Source organism: Aquila chrysaetos, chromosome Z, assembly GCF_900496995.4.
Source record: "Aquila chrysaetos chrysaetos chromosome Z, bAquChr1.4, whole genome shotgun sequence".
Classification (NCBI taxonomy): Eukaryota; Metazoa; Chordata; class Aves; order Accipitriformes; family Accipitridae; genus Aquila; species Aquila chrysaetos.
Genome location: NC_044030.1, coordinates 10468971 through 10495173, shown reverse-complemented (window position 1 = coordinate 10495173; position 26203 = coordinate 10468971). Strand labels below are relative to the sequence as shown.

The following is a 26203-nucleotide window of genomic DNA, read 5'->3' as shown; positions in this document are numbered from 1 at the left end:
AGATCTGCTCAAAAGAGTATTGTTTACTAGCCCATCACACAAGCAGTAACTGAGTTTTCAGTATTTGAAGTGACTGCATGAGGTGTCAGCTATGGAGTCTGTGTACATAAAAGCAAAGCACAGGCTAGAAGGAAAGATCAGGTCGTCTTGGCTTTCAGGTACTTTACCCTAAAATATATTTCCTCATTTCTCAAGAGCTAAAGAATGTGCTATCCTGGTGCATGCACAGAGGTACCAACTAAGTGTCACAGCGTGCATCACATGCCATAGAAACCAGGAATGCTGTTGCTGCTAAATGTGACTGTTCACAGTACTACGCTTAATTTCTTTCAGTGCTAACTAAACAACTAAAAGATGAAGCTAACCAGACACCCTTAAAGCCTCTTTATCAGCTGAAGTTTGCTTTACAGTGTCAAGAAGGATAACACACTTGACTAGTGGGAAATGTACCCCTCCACAACTAAAGAATTCAGCCAAAAGACTCTGCAGATGCTGCCTGAAGAATATAAACACTGAACGTGTGGGTGGTTTTCCTAGTTAACACATGCACAGGATATACAAAAGTATCTTTTCTCCCTAGAACAAATATTCTCCTATATTACACCTAAGTAGGAAGTTGTGAATTTCAGAAAGCTCTGCCTACTGTTTACAATGAACAGACCAGCCACAGAGCGACAAATTGCATAGCCATCATAGGGAAAAATGGTATTTTAAATACTCCTCCCAATATCAAATGATAAAGGCTCAACAAAGATAAAAGTCACAGGTCAGAAATCGTAGCTTACCCTTTCTCTCTCTCTCTGTTCCTGTAAACTCTGAAGTAAACCCCCAAAATGTCGTTTTCCACAAAAGCCTTCACTTTTTTTGGCTCTTTAAATAAAAGTCCTTCCCCAGCTCCTTACAGGACTGTGATGTCATAGGCTGAGGGAGGGCTGGTTTAAAAAAAAAAAAGAAAAGAGGCAGCCCACACCCACAGCCCATTCACACAAAGAGGCTGTTTTAAAAGGAAAATGCCAGTTCACACTACTCAAAACCAGCATGACTTCACTTAACCTGTAAGGGACCCACCTCCTTAGAGATCCCTTCAAAATCATGATGTTGGCAACAGACCCCAAGACCTGTTTTCAGCTAGCATAAGCAAGGGTTTACTGCTGTAGGGTGGTTTGGTTGGGGTTTTGGGGTTTTTTTTTGGAGGGGAGGAGGCACAACCCAACAACACAGCATGCGGCTGGCTTTGTACTAAAAAGGAGTAATTACACTAAGGGCTGCTGTGAGACACAAGCTCGAAGCAGTAATTAGCAGTAATTTTTACCTAGTAGCAAACAAAAAAAGGATTGACTATATTCTTTCCACAGGAGAGGCTTAAACATTAACTGAAGTGCTTAGGGCACCTTTGGTAATCATCTGCTTCAGAAGACTCAGGTCAGGGCAGTGGTCTCCAGTCTGTAGGAAATGTGTCAGCCACATGGAAAACAACTGAAGACAGGGAACATAAAAAAAAATTAGAAGGGAGGGTGACTGGGAAAAAACCCACGATGTTTTCTACAGCACAGTACTTGTTCCTTACTGCTGCCTGTGGGCTAATGACATTTGAGTACCCCTGGATTAGGTTTCCTGAAGGCTCGATAGTTAAAGCTAAAAATATGAACTATGCTGACCAGGCATCCCCTGCAAAGGCCCTCTGGACTTGGTGTTAAAATGGCCTGAATTAATGTCACCTTACACATGTTGCTACAGATGACATAGCTTAAGTGTTGGAATAGCATATTTTACTCACCTGACAAATTACATAAGATACTAATTTGCTTTCTTACTTACTTCTAGGGCATCAGCAAAGGGAAGGCACAGCCATCCTCTGCCAGCAATGATGAAAAAAGAATAGCAGTGGTATTTTTGGCATGAGAACCCTTGAAGGCAGTAGTAGCTCATTTCACCCGATGCTCAACCACCTGCCTGAGCCATGTTAAAGGAGGCAAGTCAAGCCTCTACAGTTTTAAAATGGGTAGGTAAGAAGCACCTTGTCACCTGTTGAATGAATCTATGAAAACAGAATGGAAATAAGGTTCTCACAGGAAAAAAAGAAAAGACACTTAACATCCCTGTCCTAAAATGAAACTAAGAGTGGCTTTGGTGAGCCTAAAGTGACAGGAAATAACTGTGTGCTTTCATTCACCACCTCTCATACTGTCTGGACAAGGGGCAGATATTATAAAACACAGTTATAACTTCTCCCATATTAGGTTTTTTTTTCTTGGATCATCCAAGAATTCTACACTATGATGAGGGAGAAATGTCTCACAGAGAAATTAAATTATATATTAAACTGTATGGATTTAAAATGCAATTTCTATAGCTCCTCATTGATTAAATAAGAAGTCCAAGTAACCCCGCTTCACCTGTGGTCACTGAAGGCGCAGAAGGTCACAAGATATTTACCTTATGTATGCTCCCTGCCACCAACCGTCTAAAGTCCCACATGGCCTGGAGGTCACTGGAGGACAGAGCTGTAACTGCAGCACTACCCAGGTGTGCAGGAGATGGTGCTCAAGAGACTTGTTTGCTACCGACTCACAGGAGTTGCCCACTTGACATGCAAACGCTCAGTTTTCATTGAAACCTAAAAGAGTTGCACTAGAAAATATATATTTTTTTAAATCATCTGTTTCTCATACCAGTTAGTTTTGGGAAACAGGAATAACAACATTTCCTTAACATACTAGTATGTTGCAAGAATGAACTGGGCTATTTGTAACGAAGCTCTTGTGTACAGTATAGCAGTGTAGCTTAGTAGCAAAGGCAGCAGACACATGATGTTAAACCCTCTCCTGCTAGAGCTGGCCTCAAATAAATAACCTTTTTTCCCCTCAGGAATTCAGACCCACTGTTACCATCAAGCTTAAATATGTTGGGTTTTGTTGTGTTTTTTTTTTTTCCTTAAAGCCTTAGTCCCTGCCAATAGAACCTCAAGTTTAAGTAAAAAAAAAATATTTCTAGTACTCTTGGTTGAAGTGAAAAGTTTGAACAGAAACTTGAAATGGCTGAATGATCAAGAAACAAAAATGCCAGAAGTCTATCTCAAAGTGGTCCAAGAACACTTTAAAATGATTCCTCTTAACTTCTTGAAGTGCAAAGATTCTTTACATGTCTGCATTTTAAACCACCTCTCCTGCATGACTATAAGCAGTAAGTCACTGTGCCCTGGGTCCCCTACATCATGCTGTACTGAAAAACAGTAAGTGTGTGAAGATTGGAATGCAGCGGCGAGTCTGTATGAGTATCAGAGATCTACTGAACAATCAGCAAGTATTGTCTTCTGGAGGCATCAAGGGCAAGATTATAAAAGACAGAGTGATGCTGACCTCAGTATCTGAGAAAAAAGGACCATTCCAAAGTGGTTTACCTGTTTCAGGCCTCTAATCTTTCAAATTTGCAGCACAAATGCACGTTAAGGTGCATTTCCAAGGATCCATATCCAAGAATACTGGATTTTGTGGCTAAATCTGTGTATATGAAAAGTGATGTGAGGCAGGCAACAGCTGTTTTTGGCTGCAGATCTGAGGATCCTCAGGTCTGCAGCCAAATTTATCTCTCAGAATGGCAGGTCATATGCAGTTTCAGTGCTGAATTAAACTTATCAATGAGAAAGACTCTAACTGCCCACAAGACTGCTCTGTCCATGCCAGGAGGCCACATGTAGAGACACGTAAGTAAGAGCTCAACCAGTCAAAGAAAAAGATGTAGGCGGCACCATGTTCTCTGCAAGGGCCCCGTGTCTTCGGAAGACTTCTTTAATTCAAAACAGCCTTCCTCTGTGAACCCTCAAGATCTGTGATGAAGCACTGGATGTGGGGCACAGTCTATACTATGAGTGTTTCTGTGAGAAGCCATCTCAGATTTTAGCTGCTGGTTGCAACTTTTGGTTATGGTTAAACAAAGCAGGGGCCACAAATTCTTTAAAAATGTGGCAAAACCAGAGATTTGCAGTGTTACACCTCCTGGTTAAGCAGTAACAAAACTATAGCGTTCACATAAACGCAAGCCCTTTCAGCTACCTCAGGACACAGATGCTTCCCTATCAGCCCAAAGACCTTCCCATGCTGCAGATAAATGTACCACTTGAACCACAGGGTCATCATTACAACCTGTTGCAGAGGGCTAATTTTATTCTTGAAACATGTGCTTGGAGGAAAAAAAAAAAAAAAAAGAAGAGGTGCTCCTCTTTATGGAAAGTCTGTGCAAGCTTAAGGTAAACCAAACAAATCCAAACAAATCCTCTTGTGCATCCCTTTCCTGTTCAGGGAATAAAAACCCTGCCTGTCTTTCTGACATTGTCAGACTAGCACCTTTACATGACCACTAAATTCAAGATGTGCAATAGCAGAAGAAAAAACAAATACCAGAATTATTCCCCTAACTCGTCCTGTACCAACAGTCTCTTCATGACACATATCTCATTAGAGAAAGTGTTATCTCTCTCCTCTGTATCACAGCAAAGTTGCCTGCGCACGAAGGAAGGTCTTACGGGACCAGAGTCACCGTTTCAGCTCGTTATCTTCAAACTGTACTATTTCCACAGTTGTCTCTGTCTGGGACCATAAAATGAAAAGTACCCCACAAGGCTGGCTGCTGGAAGCAAAACTGGTACTTGAGCATGCAACTGCTAAAGTATACTAAACAATTTAAGGATCTCCTTCTCATTTTTTAGTACCTCCTCTACAAATCTACCCTATCAAGCCAGCAGAGAAATAAATATGGGCAGTGAACATTGGAGGATGTCATGTGCAAGGGACCAGAGTAAAACGACAAAGATACAGGAGATATGGTAAAGCTTTTAATGCCAACCCTGTCACTGGCTGGTATGGTGGTTTTTGGCTTTTAAGTGAATTGCTCCATGCTTCAGGCTTCTCTCCAGGTAAAACATTTCTGACTTCTCTGTATGGCCCCACACAGTGCAAGGAGATGCAGAGAGCACAGGTCAGGAGGGAGGGGGCAGTTTTCTCTGCAGGTGCCCATCCACCCGTGATGCTGGTCATGTCACGCCTGCTCACAAGCCCATTTTCAATTTTCAGCAGAGAGGGCTCATAGCTGCCAGGGAAGCCAATCCGACAGAATTCTTTCCTGCAACAAATACTTTTAAAAAATAAATAGTTTTCTCGAATATTTCCTCATGTTTAAGTGGCTATTTGATAACCAGCAGTTACAAAGAATTTAATCTGGTGAGCAATCTTAATTGTTCTTCCTCCTCCTTTTGCAGAAATCAAACACTTTAAACCCAAAGGCCACTTCTATTTATTTTATGAGAACAAATTGGCTCTGTCAGTTTAATTTCCCCTGGTGCTGTAACCAGACCTGCTGTTCTTCTATAAAGACGACTGGGATGAGACAGAAATAAAACCAATTTCTGAGGATAGGCTGCATGAACAGCTCGCTCACACCTCAAACCTCTCCTTTCCAGAGCAAACCCCCCACCCAACACCTGCATTTCAGACAAAGTCTGGTCTGTGGCCGTAGCAGCAGGAGAATAACTGCTCAGCATGAATTACCCAAAGATGCCACCGAAATAAACATCTGAGAGGAAATTGTCACATTAAACCTTGATGGGGGAGCAGAGGGCTCTTACATTTCACTCGTGCTTTGCAATTTCTCGGCAAGTCACTGTGGGGAGGTGCAGTGTGGGACCAGTGCCAGGCTCTGCCACTGCTTGCTGTTGGGACTGTGTCTTCTCACAATAGAGAAAGACTACAGCTTCTTCAGAAAGAAAATGCCTCCCATGTGTACTCACACTCACATGAATGTCTACTTGTGCTGGCAGCTGGATTGGGTAATGTAAGTAGGACTCACACCTTGAAAACTTTTTAACTCTGGTGAAAACCAAGAGTTTGTGTTCAACCCAACTCAAAGAATACCTGGAGGCCCTCTACTGATGCTACTTGGATTGAAATTCATTTCCAAGGCTAAAAATGGTCTTCATCCTTCTTATTTCCCATGCTGAACGGGTAAAACTTCTTAAAAGATGTGTTCACACTTGACTGCTCTGAAAACTGGGGCTCGGGGGCATTCTCCATTCAGAGAGAAAGCGGCACGTGGCACGGTTACTACTCCCAGCACAGCAAACATAAAATACCTTGTCAAAATTACAAGGGCTGGAGCCATAAATGCCAATCAGCTGACAGTGCAACATTTCACGAAAAGATGATGGCTGGAAAAACAAGTGAGAAAGGTCATACAGCATCCCACTTACTTGTTTTCCTCATATACTTACAGTTAATGTTTGGCTGTTCATCTCCTTATCTACTCTAGCAAGTAAACAACAAATCGGAAATGAGAAATTACTTATGTTTGTTGAAAGCCATATATAGAGGGAAAGACTTCCTCTCTCCTCTCACCTTTTCTCCACTTTTTCAGTACCTCTCAAAAGCACGGGCTTGTCTATACACTTTCACTGTGGGTGCTTAGGTGGGTGAAAGCTGCACACCACAACCTGCGACAGCAGATGCGACCACTGCCACCCAGTGTAATTCCTGCAGCCAGGTACTCAGTCACTTCACAGTAAACTTTTCACCTCCGCTCTTCTAAGGTTTAAAAGTCTAAAGCTCATTTCAGCATCCCTTGCTGGAGAGGTATGCAAGCCGGTGAGCTTCTCATTAGTGTTAAAGGTGAGGTAACTCAAGCCGGCCTGACCCGCGCTCACAGGATAAGTAGGAAGCCACTTTGCCCTGCTGCAAACCGCCTTCAGCTGCTTTGTGCTCCCAAGTGCTAGGTGTGCACGGACACCAAAGGGGTAACTGAGCAGTCCCCTACGAGCTGCCCGATGGCAACGGTCCTGTGCAGGCTCTTGCCTCTCTGTAAATGCAAGGTGATTTGAAGAAGCTTCCTCTGGACTGACTTTAAATACTGTTAGCGCTTGAGATGACCTGGCACCCTACATGCTGAGGCTGTTTCTCAGGCAAAACACAAAAGACAAGACAAAAACACCCCACTCCACAACGACCTGAGTTAAAACAAGCCATTTATTGTGGTAGCAAGGAACCTGTGTGCAGCATTTGCTTTGATCTGTTTAGAGAAGGTGGCTGGAAACAAAGATCCTTGGGAATTTTGGAAAAGCTAACAGAAAAATGTTTGTTTTAAAACAGAACAAAATGTTTAGGTAACTCCCAGTCTTGCAAGCTAGAGTTCTGCCTGTTAATTTCTATTCATCTGAGTGTTTTAGCTCTGGTGCTGTCTTGAAGAGCTACATATCCTGCACTGGCAAGAGACGGAGGATAGTTCACGGTTATGTGAGTCAGGATTTCTTCAGTGGAGTCAAAGCTTTTCCCAGGTGTATAGAAAACCTACTGAATTTTGAGGGAGCTAGAGGTCTGAAGTCAGAGTGAAAATCCTTCAGGCTGTCTGCAGTTTACCTGGGGTTTCAGAAGAAAGTCAGGTATTATCAGGAGAGCCTCCCATTACCCTCTGTTGAATATGTTAAATAAAACAGACTTACAGCAAATTCCTCTAAGCATAACCAGAGAATGTGTGGGGTTGTTGCAGACGCAGGGTTGCCATAGCTTTGACACAGTACTTTACTTTACCTAAACATATACAGAGAAAATTAGAAAGAAGAAATCCCAGCAGCCTGGAAAGAAAAGAACACTTGGTTGCAATTACAGCACACATTGCTATCAGCCAACTACCTAAAGGAGACCAGTAAGCACAAGGCAACTTATCAACATAAACTGAACATGACTAGCCTATTACAAACCAAGAATCAACACTACAAAATGTCAGACAGCCCCAAGCTTAGAAAAGATGTGTATATTTCAAGTTGCATTTAATGCTTCTTTTGCTGTAATTACTCAGCTGCCATTTCTTCTATACTTAATATTGGCAAATGTCAAAACACACCCAATTTTGTTCTATTACAATTGATTCATTTTATTAATAAGGTAGCTGTTTTTCTTAACAGGGTACCTCTGTTTAATAAACAACAATAGCAACAATAAAATTACTTTATGTCAGGGAAAAGACCATCCTGAGTCCTTTTCCCTGACCTCCTCCCTCCCACCCCAAACCCTTAGCACCCTGCCCCTCACCATCACCCAGCACCAGCAGAGTTGGGTGTTCAGAGGGAATCCTGCACAGCAGCAAAATGATGCTCGCTAGCTGGCTGACATTGTCTCTCCTGTGACAGGCAGCAACTTCTAAGGCTATACTTCACAGAGTCCAGGATTCAAAGAATTCTATTTTCCTTGAAAAACAGCTGTACATAGCTTAGGAGCAGCAGGCAGGCTATTCCTGGTCTAAAAACAGAGCTTAAGTTCATTTCACTAAAACCTTTCAGATATCCATAATCTTGCTTTCTTATGACTCCAGAAAGGCATGGGAAAAGCAAACACAAGATGTCTGCTGGTCACAGCTTAAATCTTACGACATACATCTAACACCAGTAGAGGATGATGCCATCCAGCAAGACTCCAGGCATACAAAGATGAGCACTGTGCTGCTTATCAAATGAGCAAGGGCATATCAGGAAATGTTAAGGTATCTTTAATTACAAAAGAAACATGAACATGCATTCCCTAGTTGCAGTCATTTTCTAGTATTTAGAAGCAATTATTTAAATTTTTCCGCTAGTGTCTTAACAATAAGCTTGTGTCGAGGCACTGGCTTATCTTCCTAGTCATTATAGATTTCTTATAATGCTCCCTGCTATAAAATTAAGCTTCACTGAATTGACGGCAATGTGCAAAAAGGTATAGAAATGATTGCAGTACAACATCCTACATAAATCCAGTGCTAAAACTTAGTTCATTCTTCAGTGCAATTAATCAATTTCTCTTTAAGCAGGTGAAACTGTGATACCACGTGAATTCTGGGCCTACAGGATCCCCTTGAAATTCCATTGCCTTCTGAGATACCAAATTCAACTATAAAGTCGAACAGGAGAAAATAGGAATGAGCTTGCCAACAGTAAATGCACTGAAATAAGCACCATGTTCCACTATAAGCATACTCCTCCTGATGCAATAATATTTTCTTATTTAAAAAAATGCTGGATTGGAAATATCTGAACTGCCTTTCACACTTTGGAGAGGGAGGTGAAGGAGAATGCTGAAGGAGCTTTTCCATATTGGGGCAGAAAAACCACACAAAGACAAGACATTCCTAAGCAGCACAACTTGTCCTAGGACAAGGCAGATGCTCAAAGTTCACATAATCAGAAGGAAAGGCAAGGCACTGTGAAAGCCAACACATGTGCATACAGGTTGGCACATACTTTATCCTGAAGTGTATCTGAGACTATGAAAGTCATGTGCATTTTAAAGGAAAAATCAATTTAAATAGAATATGTATAATACCAAAATCTTGTTAAAGAGAGGGCTACAGATATCTTTTATTTGTGTGCTAATTGATTAATTCATAGAATATGTGGGAGAGCCTATTTTTTATTGTGTAAGAACATTACAACATGATTTCTTGATGACATGATTTTTATTTTTTTTAAATTATTCTCTTGCAAATTTACTTCTCATTTAAGGACTGATGGCAAAGAGCTCTCTGTAAATCTGTACTCTCGTGTGAAATGCAGAGAGCTTACAGGACTGTTGCTGATACCCTATTGGACTGTGTTGCTGTATTTATCAGTTTCTTTTCACTAGAGATTCAACATAGACAGCATGAATTATGCCCTGGATACAGAAATTACAAACTGTTAGGTATTGAAAGACCTCAAATCTTACTATACAAATACTGTGCTGTTGGTTGAAACAGTTTACTAACCTTAGAATTATCTCGGGCAACTGTTTATCTCCCTTTTTTTCTTTTAACAGGGTTTATTTTCCTTCACACTAAGACTCGTCTACAACTGTTTGAGAAGATAAAAAGACGTGGAAGCAGTTGTAAACACACTTGAACACACATTGTGAACACAAAGTGTTCATTTTGAAGCTCTCCCTATATTGCTAATCCTCATCTCTGTTTGCAAGATCTAGCAAATACCTCCCACCATTTCTGTCACTTAAAATGAACTTTCTCTCAGGCAGCCATGAGCATCACAGTGGCTTCATGGGGAGGTCTGGCAGGGACCTCTTCTGCTCCATCACTGCTGAGAGAGAAATGGGAGCTGCTGCCTCTTGGGAGACTGCAGAACTGGCAATGATGATTACCCACATAAACACATGTGTCCGCAATTTCTTTTTTCTGAGTTTTTTCCAGAATATGTTCTCTTCCTTGTATTGGTCTTTGGTTTTCCTCAAGCTTTCTCTTCAGTGCCAGCTGTCCTTCTTTCTCCTCTGGCTTCCTCCATCCACCACCTGCTCACATCTCAGTGAAAGATGTCATGCTAAGTGCATCAAGCCATGTTCCTTCCGCATAGCATCTTGTAATAGCGAGATCCCTGTGGTTTGAGTGTGTTCATCCTGCCCCTGCCCAAGCTGACCTCTGCTGAGGTTCTGTGTACGGATCCCACTCGGAACGCAATGCTGAAACACAGCTACAAAATGATCAATGCCTAGCAGTCTTCCTGCTTGGCATATTCAAGTGTTCAGCTACAATCTGGGGTAATGTATCAGTCTCTAAACCAATGTGTTGTCTCACACTCCAGGCAAACACCAGCACTGAGACATTTGTTTTTAATTCCCTCCTCCTATTACAACAATAGCAATAATAAAATCAACCCATAATGATTTCTTGGGCTCAAACCAGCTGCTGAGCTAATTAAGGCTCTAACAATGACAAGGATGCCGGATTTTGGAAAGGAATTGCAAATATTATACTAGACAGTGTCCACCGTGTGCAGCTGTCTTTAGGGGCAGTGAAAAGCTCTCTCCAGCAGTGAGACACACAGGAGTCACAGTGATCATACCTGCACAGGGAAGGAGCTCATCTCTTCCTGCCATTTTTATACAGCTAGGTGGAAACGCGAGAGGGAGCAGCCCCCACTGTGGTAACTCACTGTGGGGCCAGAGGATGACTTTATGCTGTGCTTCATCTGATGCATCTCTGCATATGCCAATATATGCTATTTCATGGCATATTCTAGGTCTGGGGAAGGCTGCCCAGCTTGGAGTGTCTTCCTAAACTGTATTCCGGTATGATTAATGTAGCAGTCTGCACAGAGGCAGCTGCAGAAACATGGGATGGCACTGCAATTTCATGTATTAAAGGATGCAGTCTGGAAAGCACAGGCACAAGAATAAACCCATAAAGCCCATCTGTATTTCTTTTGCTATTACAGGGATGATGGACGGAACAACACCTTGCATATTTCTAGTCTCACTATACAAAGATCTCAAACCACACTGCAGGCACCCAGGTGCTTCACAACAAGCCAGGAAATTATCTCTATTTTACAAAATGATCTAAATCAGTATTCTTTAAAATGTCTTCCTTTCTTAGGAGACTACCCTCCTACTACATTTTACCAAGAGTGTAGAGGTTCAGACCCCGATTCTCTCCAGTAAGGCAGCCACCAAACTGGGACAACCTAAAACTGGGGAATGCTTGAAAAAGTAACAACTGTAAGCAACGTGTCAAATATCTGACTCATGGCAAGGAACCAAACTCGTGAATTAGATGCCGGGGCATTAATGCCTTAGGTATGAGACCGCACCCAAGATGCTGTAAAGGCTCTGAGATGTCTCCACCCCATTTTACCTGGGAGCTGCTGGTGAAGGGCTCTGTGCCAACACCTCCTCTCCCTGCAGTGCAGGAAGTCCTCTCTTGCAATAGGGTAAACTGGGCCAAAATTTCACCACAAAATTGTAACTGAGGCCAGGGGAGAGGCAGAGCAGCTTCAAACTCAGGTAGGAAGGGCTGAATTACCACCCTGTGAATTACTTGTGGAGCACCACTAAGCGAAAGACAGCCATCAAAGGCGGGGAAACCACATGACACATGCCTCTATTCTTAGATTATTACTCTAGGATGAAACTCGGACAAAATTTGCCCATTTTGAAGCCTCCCACCTTCCTGCACACAGACAACCTTAGGAAGGGCAAGGATGGTTGTCAGTAAAATGCAGTGTGGGACTTACAAGAAATTTCTCATGACAGCTGTCCTCTGTCCACCAGAAGAAAACTAAACGCCCATGCTGGCATCAATCCTTTTTAGGGTTTTATATTGATCCTTCTTCCTTCCATAGCTGAACAGATGCCCATAGAAAAAGGCAATAGCATAACTGTGGAGGACTCCATAGTATCTGGCACCGTATGCCTTTCTAGGGTCACAACTTTAGACCAAGTATTAGCTTGGTCTAATGACTTTTAGACTATCACTAATAAAATCACTACTAAAATCACTTTTATTTCTCATTGCCACTTTTTTGACCAACTGGTTAGTAAACAGGGGTTTAGCTTGCAGGAAAGGGTTAACACCAAGATTCTTTCATATTATTAAAAATTATTTAAAAAGTACTGGAACTGTTATCACTTTTAGGCTGAAAGCCTGAGGTTTGAAGTACAAACTGTCTATTTGTTTGGTATTTGCCTAGCTCTTGTCTGAACAGGGTTCTCTGGTCATACAGCAGACTTGGGACAAACCTTAGCTGTTTACTTGCTTAGGAGCAACTTTAGGGCCAGAGGAAGGGGCCGGGGCAGTGGCAGCTGCCAGCTGAAGCAGCCATGCATGCCTGTGGCATCAGTTCAAAACTCCTGCCCCTTGCCCCAAACTCCTTCCCCTTGCCATAGGCTTCCAAAACATGCTTAAGCACCTGTCTAACTTTATTGCCCCAGGTGGCTTCTCTGGTTTTGATGCAGGAGCTTAGGAACTCAGGATGCTGGGAAAAATCTCAAGCTGATTTTCACACAACAAAAACAATGCAGCACTTCCCCTGCTGCCCCCCACTGACATGTTAGTTTTGGTGGTTTCCCTTTGTGACTGACAGGTTAACAAGACCTTGCTCATTCAAAATAACTTTTATGAGGAGGATAAAAATGCATTTTATTTTTCTTTTTATATACTTTGCAACTCACTGAATGACAGCAGAGTCATGTGTATTCTATGAGTTGAATATCGTTTATCAAAATTGACACATTCAAAATAAGGCAGGGACCTAAATTATTTACCATAACTAGAAAAATAAATACAATAGCTAATCTCAGAACTCAATTTGTATTCTTTATGATGACTTAAAGCTGGCAGTCTTCATCATGTGAGATCTGTGAGCTATAAATAAACTTAGCTTAGAACAAACCAACATTTTTTACATGCAGGACTTAATGCATTACAGTTTTCTGGCAGAACAAAAAATAACACCGACCAAAACCATGTCTCATTTTTAATGAAAAAACAAGCCAGTAAAGCAGACCTCCAAAAAAGGAAATCTCTAATCTACAAGTGCAAGTATCCAAGCATGTCTCCAACTCTTCTCATTCAGTTTAGTAAGAGAGGAAACCAGGCCACCAGAAGTTTACAGACTAATGCAATTACAGGGTGGCTCAAGAAGGACGTACTTGTCTGTTATCTACGACATGTAAGATAAAGCTATGCTAACAGGTCTGGTCTTCCTTTCACAAAGCTGAATGCCCACCAATCAATTAATCAGAACGAATGTTTTTCATAGGGGGAAGTAGCAGTCAGCTGCTGGCAAATATATGAATGATCATTTCTTATAGCTATTTTTAAGATCCATTAACTAACTGAATAATTGGATTTACCTATAAATAACAAATGCATTTTCATGAGATAGCGTTTAACGTTTCTTACATCACAGGTGAAAAAAAAAATCCTCTTAGTAAGTCTAGTATTAAAAGGCAAATAAAATTAAACCGATAATCATAGCACCACTTCAGAATCACCACGAACTTTCAACAATTCTGTGAATACAAGGATACAAATGTGCCATTAAAAAGTCACTCACTGAAAAAAAGCCACTTGAAGAAAACCAAGTTGTTTTGCCGTTTGCAAGTGGGATGAACGTGGGAAACAGCCTCTCTTCTGGAATGGTGAGCGGCAGCTTGCACATGGACAACAGCAGAGAGCTGGATCAGCTCCAGATGTATTGAAAGCAGAGCTCATTGTTTTTTGGAACCACAAACACTGCAGACCAGTCCCTTAAAACAAAAATACTGGAACCCTGGTGCTTAAAGTTAAACTCCCAGGTTCAGTTCCTGACACTTAGAAAGTGGTTTTTTTGGGTTGATGTATCTAGATGTTACTGATGCATATACATTCAGATTTAAATGCTGAATTTCAGGTGTTCAATTTTGCACGTTTCAGATTTGTCAAGGTCCCATCAAGAGGAAAAAGAGAATATATGCCATAAGGCCAATCTGATCACTAACATAACTTCTAATGCTTGAGAATCTCAGATTCTGAAAGGAAAGGTGTACAATGCTACTTAACTTTCATCACAACCTCAACAGGAAAGTTACCCAAACTACTTCAAAAGTTTGCTGATGGCTGAATTTAAAACATACACACCACAGTCCAAGGGCTGACACTTCTCCAAACCAAGGACAATCATTATTCACATTGTTGACTAGGAGGGGAAGTACCCAGCTTGCAAAAGGATAATTCAACTTGACCTCGGTGAGACCTCTGGGTTGTTCTGTCAGGGCATAGAAAGAGCACATTGTTCTTCCACCAAGAAATGGTTTTTGTAGCACCCTGGTACTCCGCTCAGTGGCCACGATCTTGCTTCGCTACACCTTCCAACTTTGGACTCTGTACAGATGTGCATAAAGAAGTATTTCGTATTATGTCAGCTGATAAATTCCAGAAACACATCTGGACAGAGCTTCGCTGAGTAAGTCAGCTAAGCAGAATTTACCCAAAGGTAATATATGCCTTTAATTAGGGAACTGTGAACATCTCAGCAACTGACTAAGTAACAACCTGGCTAATGTGCTTATTGGTACGTTAGCACTGACATCTATTCCTACCAATTAGCATGGTATCAAAAAGGATAAAGAAAAGCTCATAGCTTTTTCAGGTGATGTGACAGTCAGCTATTACAGAAGCACTGCCAAAACCTGCAGTGTAATTAAGGGTACATCTTCAAAGCTGAGCTCACCCACACTCACACCTGCACGTTGCATCCCGTTACCACTCTGGTTTGTACACAGAAACTTCTTTTCTGGGTTTGGCAGAAGTACCATTCTGGGCTAGTAACACAGGCTGGAGTCCACGTGGCTGCTGTGTTCACCTTTAAAACTGCCCGTTCTGCAGTGAGGGATGCATGTGACTGCCAACGGTCCTCATCTGACCCAAAGGATGAGGATGCAAGTCTCTGATGTCAACACATATTTCAATTTTGTTGTGGAAATCCAAGTACAGCCCTAAATGATGCCAAAACTGCACGAAGAACTCTAACCAAGACACTTCACCTTGACCATTTAATCAGGAAATCTGATTAATGCTTAGAAGCTCTAGACACAGCCCAGATGTGGACCTCAATGTACTAGACACTATCCTAGTTTTAACACAGCAATAATAACCTGGTCACAGCCTCCAACCAGAGCTAAGCAAAGAGGTGGACACATGAAGGTAGGGTGCAATATCAGGTGACAACAAGGTGAAAGTAGTATGGATGAAAAGTGGAGGCCATGCACATGCCACCAACATTACTATTCCCAGCCAGATGTGTGTGTGGGCATCACAACAAGGGTGAGACTTGAAGGAAGACACTGAGAAGGTTTTTTAGATGGTTAGACAGGCTGTAATTAAAGCCATAAATCAGAACTCCTTCCAAGCACTCACAAGTTATGCAAGGAAAAAAAAAGGCAATCACTCAACAATCTTCAGACAAAGCCAACTCCTCAGAGAAGAAAGGAGCACAAGACATTTCAGTCTGCACTGGGGAGTGTTCAGGAAGACCAAGAGTAAAATAATGCACGTCTTCTAACAGGAAGGTCTTAGCACTGAGTATAATTAATGAAGGGAACAATTTAATACAGGCTGTGATGAATACTGCCTTGGAGGACATGTGGAATCAAAACTGGATGTTTTTCTAAAAGATAAGCTCTAATCCAAACAGAAGTCAATTTAGGGAAATCCAGTGGTCTATGTCACAATGCCAGTAATAATGTGATCACAGCTGACTCTTTAAACCTTATAACCCATGAATATAATGAGTCATGAATACCAACTGTACTGTTCCTTCCTCCAATGAAGTGTCTGGTGATATGGTGCCTGGATGTGGGTGGGTTACAATTAATGACGTATTTTACTGTGACTTTGCTCAAGAACTTTTTTCCCTGATGATTGCCATGGCTTGGACAAGTTCTTCTTCCAGGAATTATGATAAAAAATTGACTTCAGCAAAAGCTCCATTTTTTTGTCCTTAAGTCCAGGTATGCTTTCCCAGCACAAAATGAGCAAGGATCTTCTAATGGGAACTGGAGCCAAGTTTTAATTATTTAGAATTTATACCAAAATGGCCCAGAATATATTATGAACACATTATCAGAATCTGGTTCTTATTACTGCCAGAAAATAGCAGTGAAGGTACACAGCTGCATGCTTAAACATGTAGTTATAACTGTCTTGAGAAGGGGCCCTGAAAGTCTTTCTCACTGAAGGAGGACAGTGAACATGGTGGTCGGCTCAAAACAGTTTAAGACACTTCTGCTGGCCAGCTTCTAGTTACCTGTCAGGTAACCTGCTGATATCATCACTCCTTCTTTCCCCCAATTGATCATTACTACCTTTCTTCTGCCTTCTCCAGTCTCTTAACACCAAGGGCACTGGGACCTCTATTTCGTATAAGGCCTTCCTATACCTTCTGTTCCCAGATGGATGGGTCTGTTTATCCCTCATTTTCTCCTCCCTTTGTTTCAGGTTCTTCCATAATTTCTAGGGTCTGCTGCCACCATTATTTCCTTTCTGCCCCACTGGCAGACAAGTGATTGGGATTCCTACATGCAGGGTGTTAAGATTTAAATCTGAAATCCAGGCTGAGCTCAGCTGAGATTAATGCATGGCATTCTGCAATATATTAGCAATTTTTTTATGTTTGTAGTAATTTCTGCGGATGTTTGGAGCTCCCATTTCTTGGCTTCTGGTTTCCCAATTTTTATTCGTATCACCAAAATTCATGCTTTGGTGCCTAGACTATTCCCTGGATTTGCTCTGACGTTGCATTCAAAAATTACCTAGCAACCTCCAAGCTGAACGATGCTGGTATACTGAGGACAATTTTCTCATTTGGCCAACAACAATGCGTAGTATCAAAGCTGATATATTTTACAGTGAAGGAAATAAATAGAAAAGTCAAAGAGCATTAAGGCCTTGAGAGAAATAGAGGTTTAGGTTCTGAAGTGCACAGTTAAAATTATGTTGCTAAAAATTAGCCCGGAGTATTATTACAACCTAGAAAGTAAGGAACTATACAAAGAGTCAGGCCTTCTTGTTGTTAGAAGATGCTTCTGTAAATTAAATTATTGCGGTCCCAGATTTATTAATTCAAATTGATGTGTTTTGCTCATTTGCATGTCTTTAATTTTGGAACAATATTTCTTGGTTTCAAATTGCTGGGCTACTCAAGGGCAACCAGATAAATATCACAAGACTACAGTATGGGACGTTACCTCTTCCACTCAGTTAATTATCTTTCATTTAAAGTATGCTTGCTTGTATTTTTGCTTTCCAACCCCATTAAAAATCTTATTTCAAAATTCTAATTCTTATGAGGTTTAAGTTCCAAGATATGGAATGTACAAGAAAACAGTAGTTGTCTAAACATTCTTTTTTTTTTTTTTTTTTTTCCCCCCCCCCACAAGAATGGAAATACGTAACAAATAACATTTGTAGTTTTCAAGAGAAAACTGAAAGTGTCTTCTGCTGAATGTGCAGCCTGGAAACACCACCCCCAAATCCTTAAAGGACAACCATTCAAATCTCATTCCCAGAAGCCTCCTTTTCAATCCAGTAAAAATGTAATTGTTTGCTTATTGGTCACATGAAAAACAAAGGGCAATAGGTGCTTCTATTCCTTAGGCAGACCTGTGTCGCATGAGGTCAACATTAAGAGACTAAAGATTAAGAAAGAAAATGGAAGTTGAAAAGAACTGGGAGCACTCTTGAACGGCAGATTATGGGCACCACGTAGTAACAGAAACAACAAGCTAGAAGTGGTTTAAATGCAGTTTGTAGAAGAGTGACTATCAATAGCAGAGACAAAATGACCCATGTTACTATAATAATAATGTGCACAAACAGGTATTGCTGGCCCTTGATGGTACTAAACCTTCCTAATCATACAGCAATAAAACTAATTCCATTTGCTCAGATGTCATTACTAAAGTCCCAGAAAGCCAGGAAATGCCATTTATAAGCACAAAAGTGTAGCTATATAGTCCTTTTTATTTTCCTCATGCTTTTTAAGCCCTCAGAGGCCAGTCTGACTTTTTTTCAAGCTTTTCTCTGCAACCAGAAAAAGCTAGAAACTTTTAAATTATTTTTAAAGCAAACTGAAATTCTTCTGTGCTCCTTCAATTTCATGAACTCAGAGTTTCAGAGAAATGCTAACTATTCCAACACTCAGAACAGAACCAAAAAAACTGGCAGTACAGAAAGGACAGAACCACTTACATGCAAGCATCATCCAGCCATGCTGGGTGTTCATTGCCCTTTCTTCTGTTTACTTTGTAGGACACTGAGGTGTTTTGCTAGGACCTTGTATGCTGAGGACTGGCAGTACCTGATCCAAATGTATGCAATTAGAGTCATATTCTGCTACCACATGATGTTAAGCATAAGCCAGCTCCTCCTAGGATGCTTTTGTATTTACTTGTTACCAAGACAAATCACTGGTCTGAAAACACCACTTCAGTTGCAAGACAAGATGATTATTTTTCACTGTGTGGGTCTATTTATTTGCCTGGGAATACAGGTTCTTATAAGGGCTGGAGAGCTATGTTAGAAATCACTCTCAAGAGCCTCCTTACTGAAGAATGCTAGGAAATTGTACCAGCTCTGTATTCTGAAGAGAACAAGCCATGACTTAATTCATCTGAATCACTGAAGACATAATGAGAACAGTTTTGGTGAGGTATTAAAATTTACTTGCTTTCAGTGCCAGATTTAATAGGTGGTAGTTGAAATCTGGGAACCATCAGCTAGAAACAGATTATTTGCATGTAATCGTAACTTGAGTATTTCTTCCAAATCTTGCCTTTAACACATCACCTAATAAAGTACTAAAATCTAGAGATGTTAGAACAAACAGCTGGTTGTATAAAGGAAAAACACCACTCAGTCAAGCAAAATGCACCCCAATGAAATTAAAGGATTGCATTCACCTTTACCGACAAGACCTTTTCAGTTTTATCTGATCTTAAATTCAAAACGATTTAGTGCAAACATATAGCACTTCACAGTTCAGTAAAATTCAGAATGCCAAACCTGACAGATCAACTGCAGAACTCTAATGATTTACAGTCTTTGTTTGTTTCTGGTACAGCTTATGATGTCCTTTAGTCACACATCTGGAAAGGCTGTGCCTCTGCTTTAGGGAATTTATGTTCTGCAGTTCCTCCTTACTTCCTCAGGGCTGAACACAAATTACAGCTTTTTAAATGAGCAGCATTTATTAAATCAAATTACTAGTAATACTGCACTGCCTGAATGTGCCCCTAATTAGTATTAGAACAGTGTTGCTATGCACCAAGAGACTAGAGGTGGCCCTGCCTTTTCACTAATTGTATCTGTGCTAACTCCAAAGCCCCTAGCAATAATGTTTCGGCAAACTTCTCCACTTTTGGGATCACTATAAATAGTACCTTCAAACTACTGCCACATTATCTTTGTACACCCAGCCTTGCACCAGTTCAAACCAAGGAGAGTTTTGCCATTGACTTGCAGGAGCAGGCTGTAAGCCTGAATGTGGACCACAGCCTTCATGGAAGTCAAAGGTGGACTGGACAGTCTTCCAAGTATGAAATGCTAAATGGCGATTTTGGCTGGACCCTAAGCTTACCTAGGAGTAGAGAAGAAATACTGCAGCCTTCCTCCAGGAAGGTCAATGGTGTACTCTCATCAACTGTCTAATTAATATGATATAATAAATATTAATGTACAACAGTGCCTGCACAGGCAAAAGGTAATGTGAAATTTATCACTGGCTTGACTAAATTAGCTCATTGCAATAGAGAAATGAAAATAACTTATAGAAACAAATATTTATATTAAACTGTATTGTTTGTTTTCAACATGTACAAGGCAGATTTGTAAACCAGGGGCTATGGACAGCTTCCACATCATTGACATACTTAAGGTTTCAAAGTGTCCTAACACTACCCAGAGAAAGTCCTGTGGAATTCGCACCTTCTGAGCACAGCCGTATATTACACTTCCCAGCTTGATCCTGGATAGTTGTCCACACACATGTGTAATGAACACAGGGTATGTGGACAGCAGGCTATGATTTCACAGACTGGCGTAGCCATAGCAGGCATGACTTCATCTATATGGGGGTGCAGTATCACTTATTAGGGGGAAGCCATGTCTGCCTGTTTTTGAGTAAGCAATGAAAGAAAGCAAGCTGAAGGCACTACTTACTTCAATGCAGTGGCCATCTGCCCGATGGATTTAAATTAGAATAGAAATACACATATTCCTGTTTGAGCTGGTATCACAACCACAAGATTGTACTGCAAGGACATTACAGGTATTTAATCTTCTAACCTTTTTGACAGGAAGTGGGCACTTGATTTCATTTGATGTAAGTGTTCCCCAGGCACCCTATTTAATTTTTGGCTTAGGCAATACCTTGAATAGAAGCCCAGAGACTGAACTGCAGCCAATGCTGGCATTCTGCTTTCTGACACCTTAATGCATTTGGATCCAAACATCCAAAATTTATTATCATTGCTTTAGTACTTGAACAGCTCTGCACTGCACACAATTCAATGAAGAATGCCATGCCTTCAGGGATCCACTGGACACATGGCCAAATTTTCTTTTCATCTACAGCTTCTGGTAATATACTGGGTGTCTCAGATATGCTGTAACTTATGAGTGCAGAGCTGTCTGTGTTAAAATAGAACCAGGACAAAAAAGCACTTCATGGACTTTCTGAATTTTTTTTTTTTCAGTAATGCTTGATTAAGACACCAGGGGGAAAAAGAAGGGAGAAGCTCCTGCAAAAACACAGTGTTTAGAGACATGCTAATTGTGAAAGCCAGTACCACATATATTACAGATTTATATTTATCCAGAAGTAAGCTTTTATAATATAGTAAGGCATAGTTAAAAAACTAAAACCTCTGCTGATGGAGATCCCACAACTATTCCAGAGAGCCCATTCCAGGGGGGTACTTTGCACAAATACCAGTACTTTATTAAGTCCTGCTGCCACCATTTTGACAGCACAAAATCCCACCTCCATCCCAAAGAAGATTACATAATGACTGATAAGTGATCCATACAATCTGTATAGTTTGGATCCCTTAAGATAAAAGGATTAGAAAGGGAATAGTCAAAATGGACTTAGCAACAACAAATGCAAGCTATCCTTGTACAGAGAAACAGTAGTGTATGTAGACCTTGATCATTCTGTTTCCAAGTATGCGCCTTCTAGAGAGACTGATAAAAAAGATCAATCTTCAAAAAATCATAAAAGCTAGTGAGATGCAAGTCTTGCAAACTGTAAAAACAAAATGATACAAATAGCATTTTAATTTTGATTTGCTCCTTTTGTGGGCAGGGGCAGAAAGGCAAATCAGGGGGTAGTATTTAGAAGCCATATATTTCAGTATTTCTTTGCAACTTCTGAGGCTGGAAATATATTTTCAAAAATTAAAGGTATTTCTGGCATTTGGCATTTTTTGAAAGAAAAACCATACCAAATATTTCAAGAGTTGTAATAAAATCAGGAGACTTGAGGAAACGTAATAGGTATTTTTGAATTGCAAAGTAACTCTTTCATATTAAATGCCATCAGAGACTAGTAGACTGCTTTCATGAAAAAGAATACTGCAGTGTACTGTGAGAATAAGTGTACAAATAATGACAGGCCAAGTTGACTTAAATTTACGCTTTTCAGACGTCAATCTTGCCCATAGTTGTTCTGCTACAGTTAATTGTCGTACTTTCATGAGTCCTCAAGGCTAACGGTCTTGAAGAAAATCCAATTTAGAAGACAACTAACAGCTATTAAGCAACTAGAGGGACTCAGAATCAGAAGATCTGGATTTCATTCTCCTATATGCTCATGACTTGCTGCATGACCTTGAACAAAAGACTTACCTTATCTAGGCTGCAACCCTACCTTAACATGCATCTCGTAAGACTGCTATGAGGTTTAATTAATTAATTTGTGCCTATAAACCTTTCAAAAGCCTAGGGATAGAAAGGGCTATGGAAATGAAAATTATTAACAATATTTTCCTACATACAGAGGTACAGTGACATATGTTTGCTGTATGAATATAAATGCAGAGACACATAAACATACACAACATGTTTTCACATAACTTCTTCTGACTTGTTCCCTCAAGTAACAGCAACATGGAAATACACAATTTAGGAATAAACACTACACATCCCTACAGATCCTTCACTTTCTGTATAGGTAGCTCTGATGCTGCCTCCCCTTTACAGCACATTCTTAAGATTACAAATTATGCTTGTTTAACTATAGTATGAAAATAAATTGTTCTTACCCTCAGCCCCTGCTCCATGGACAAGCAGAGGACCTGCCAGGGTGCTGTGTACCTGAACATGTTTGGCCCCTTCTGTAGACAGACTAAATAGCAAAAGGCACGCAAGTCTCTCAGGTCTCCTGGTTGCTTTTCATCTGAGGGATGCTCAAATTGAGAGAAATCCTCTAGTTGTATTCTTCAAGGGCCCCCGGAGCAGACTCTAAGACAGCGTTACAGCCATTCCACTTGCACGCTGAGGAACTGAATAACTAATTCAATAAGAGGCTTTTTTTCTTGGGAAGAGCTTAGCTCAAACTCAATTAGCATAAATAGGATGATAACCTTTGAACTTCCCACTCCTCCTCTCCGAGGAGCCGATGGTGGATAGCACGTCACAGCAGGGTCGCTCCCTCCCTTGCAAATCTCGAGTTTGTATGTATTTCCACTGCTGGCATTCGACTCTGCTTCAAAAGTCCAGAAGCAGCTATCAGAGACCATCTGTAGCTTTGCATTTTTTATTTTTGTTACTATGTTTTAGCCTGGCTCAAAGGAAATCCCTTTTCCTTCTGTCAGGAGGGATTCACCTTACCTGCTTCCAGCATCCTGACCTCTACTTGGCAATCAGCATGATTTTACTGAATAAATTCACACAGAAGCTGCTATAAACACTCTCACAATAAAACCAATATAGTAAATAAGGTTACTACCTTAAATGAGCCTGAAAGTTTTTCTCCAAAATACATTGAAGTGAGTTCTTTGCAACATGGCAAATATGATAAGTTGCAGCCTTGCTGGTGGTTAAGTTTCCCTTAATGGATTGTCACTTTTTCAGTCAGAGGCCAAGGCCTAGTCTCCAAGAGATTAAACTGGTAAAAGAGTAAAGATCTGTTATTTTCTACATTTATGTTATTTCAGTAATGAACTGAAATGGTACTTTTGTACCCTACTGCTGCTCAGAAAATGGTGAGATGTTGTATGCACACCGTGGCCATGTTTGCTTTTCTTTTATGGCAGTTGTTTGTACTCAGAAAACATCACTTATGCAAATCCAGCCACACAGATCAAGTAACTAACTTATCCTGGCTTCCCCCCCACCACCACCTTTGGTAGGGGAAGAAGAAGTAATTTTAGATTTATATTAACTCAAATCTGACTCAGTGGCCTTCAATATTTTATCTCCAGTACTTGTACTGCTGCAATCCCACCCAAATAAATTACAGGGATGCAGAAAAAACTGTGCAAGACTTGTCTCTACAGCTACTTCTAGCAGAGAACTGAGGCACCTGTGCACAGCACTGCTCCCCCATCGGCTCGGTGTACTGAAAATAGTTATAACGCAGTTCTGCAAGTCTGACTGCAGCACGAATACCAGCCAAAGCACTCTCACACGCTCGGTAGTTTTGTTAAAGAAATTCCGAGGAAAATATACCTCCTCATAAATATTTTGTCTTTTCTTGACAGTGAAGTGATAGACAGCCACGGAAAAAACCTAGAGAAGTACTGAAGTGCTGATTTCACCAAGTACTTGGCAAACAACAAACACACACCTGAGCTCCATCTCAGCTGAGACATTTGTTACTATACTGGGATTTGTTGCACATACACAATTAACACAGAAATGGTGCCAATTCAAAAAATGTGAAAGTGCAGATCTGTTTAAAATTATTCAAATTATACACTACACACATCACTTAGCAGTGGCTTTAACAATTTCTATACAACCTTGACTGCGCAGTACCTACAGCCCTGGCTTTTGCTTAGCTTACTGAGATGGCTTTCCTTGATAACCAGGTAGGAGGAACTCTCTTTTCCTTCACCTCTCTCTGTATTTTGACCTTTTGCTTTGACGCTTCTGAAGTCCATTTTGGAAGCAACAAATTATTTCGGTTATTTCTTCAGTAGCTGAAAGTGATTTAAGACAGAACAAACCTGGGTACCATGGCTAATATTTCACCAATTAGTATGTTTTTATAACAACCAGAAAAAGAGCAAATGACAAATCCTGTTCCTCAGTAAGAATCTGGACATGACTCTAACATGGATTACAGGAGGACTTAGGCTGCAAACACAAAAGAGATCAAGTGCCTTCTGCTGAAGTAACATCAAGTTACTTCAGTATGGCTAAGGGTAGAAATAAGAATTTTGGTGAGCAATGGCTATTCCACACATCCTTTGAACCTTCCCTTTGTCAGATACGCAAACAACCAGCGTGCAATGGAAACAAGCCTGTCCACATGCATCTTCATCTTGTAGCCTCCTACTATCTTCCCTTTTTTGTTAAAGGTTGTGTGCCTTGCTCATTACCTACATGATGAAGTCTGTACCACAGGATTTAATTCTGAAGGTAAATGAGAATATAGATACAGAATGGATCAACCTAAGTCCTAAGGTACGAGTCTGCAGAATTAACAGTGAACTAAGTCTGCCAAAACGCCTGAAACCTAGGAGATCCCAAGGCAAATCCTAACGACAAAATGTTTTGGCCTAATGTAGAATATTAAACAAGCTTCTCAGAAAGAAGACCTCTGATCTTTGATTTTCCCAGTGGATGAACTGAGTGCTCTTGAATAGCTCGGAAACTGCAAGCCAAAAATATTGTGATATATCAGCCATATTTAGGATAGTTAACTAACTATGAACAACACATTAAAGCCACTTTTACATCTTTTATATTAAAAAATATTCATACAGGTAAACAGTTAACAACACATAATCTGAACTTCTGTGACTTTACACCCATACAAATATAACCTGCTTACTTTCTGCAAAAGTTAGCCTTCTTTGTCCCCCTTGATTTTGGGCTTTCCCTGCTCTCTTTTTAATAAAAAAAACAGGACTACTGAAACAGCTTCCCCCCATAGCCTGTTTTAAATGAGAGATCACAGAGCTGCTGATGACAGGAAATTAATATAAACATTCCCATAGCAAGATCAGAAAGTTAATGCAATTGTTCACTTGTCTTCAGGGAGAAAAAGTAAACAGAGATATACCAAAAGGAAGCCACAAAGAGATATGACTGTGCCATCCAAGCAGAGGTCTATTGAGACTGATGGTACATGCTAATGAATGGTCACTGCACCTGAACACCCATCCTTCTCCCCCTTACCAGAAATCATTAAACACCAGGGGAGAGTTTTCCAGGACTCACTCAGAAGTCAAAATGCTAACCCTCACAGCGTTTCTCTCCAGCAGGTTGTCTTCAGATAAGTTAGTGTTGAAATCTCCTTGGAAAAGGTAGGCAGGATTTACAGTAATGATGCAAAATGCCATCAGTCCTCACAGGAGAATGCAAAGCACATACCAGTAAATACCACACCCACATTTTGTGGTTTGTGATCCTCAAGCAAGGGTCATTCGACTTCCTGTGAGAACTGACAGCACAGGATTTACCAGTGCCGCCTTTCTACACTTCCTTTTATTTCCCAATAAATACAAAGCCTTTGGATAAGGTTAAGAACTTACTCAAGCTGATGAAGCCATAAAAGTTGTTTGTCTTCCAGTTGTCCATGAGTAAAGAAAATGAGACACGGCATCAAAGAGATGAAACCTCCTGCTGTGAAAAAGCAAGTGGCTAAAATACTAGACTGGAATTTATGAGATCAAATCCAGTCCCAGGCTCTGAGGTCTTGGGAAAAATCACT

General features: G+C 40.7%; 1 protein-coding gene across 7 annotated transcripts in view; it reads right to left on the bottom strand.

Annotated features, from left to right (window-relative positions):
• The window catches only part of PALM2AKAP2 (PALM2 and AKAP2 fusion), a 272860-nt gene that overhangs the window by 35065 nt on the left and 211592 nt on the right, over window positions 1-26203 (bottom strand). Inside the window, exon 1 of one of the 7 annotated variants that reach the window (XM_030003831.2) lies at window positions 22584-22812. The exons of the other annotated variants lie outside the window; for them this stretch is intronic. Coding sequence (XP_029859691.1) covers window positions 22584-22643 — 60 coding nt within the window. The 5' untranslated portion in view covers window positions 22644-22812. Of the gene's footprint in view, window positions 1-22583; window positions 22813-26203 lie in introns of those variants that run through there. 7 annotated transcript variants of the gene reach the window in all.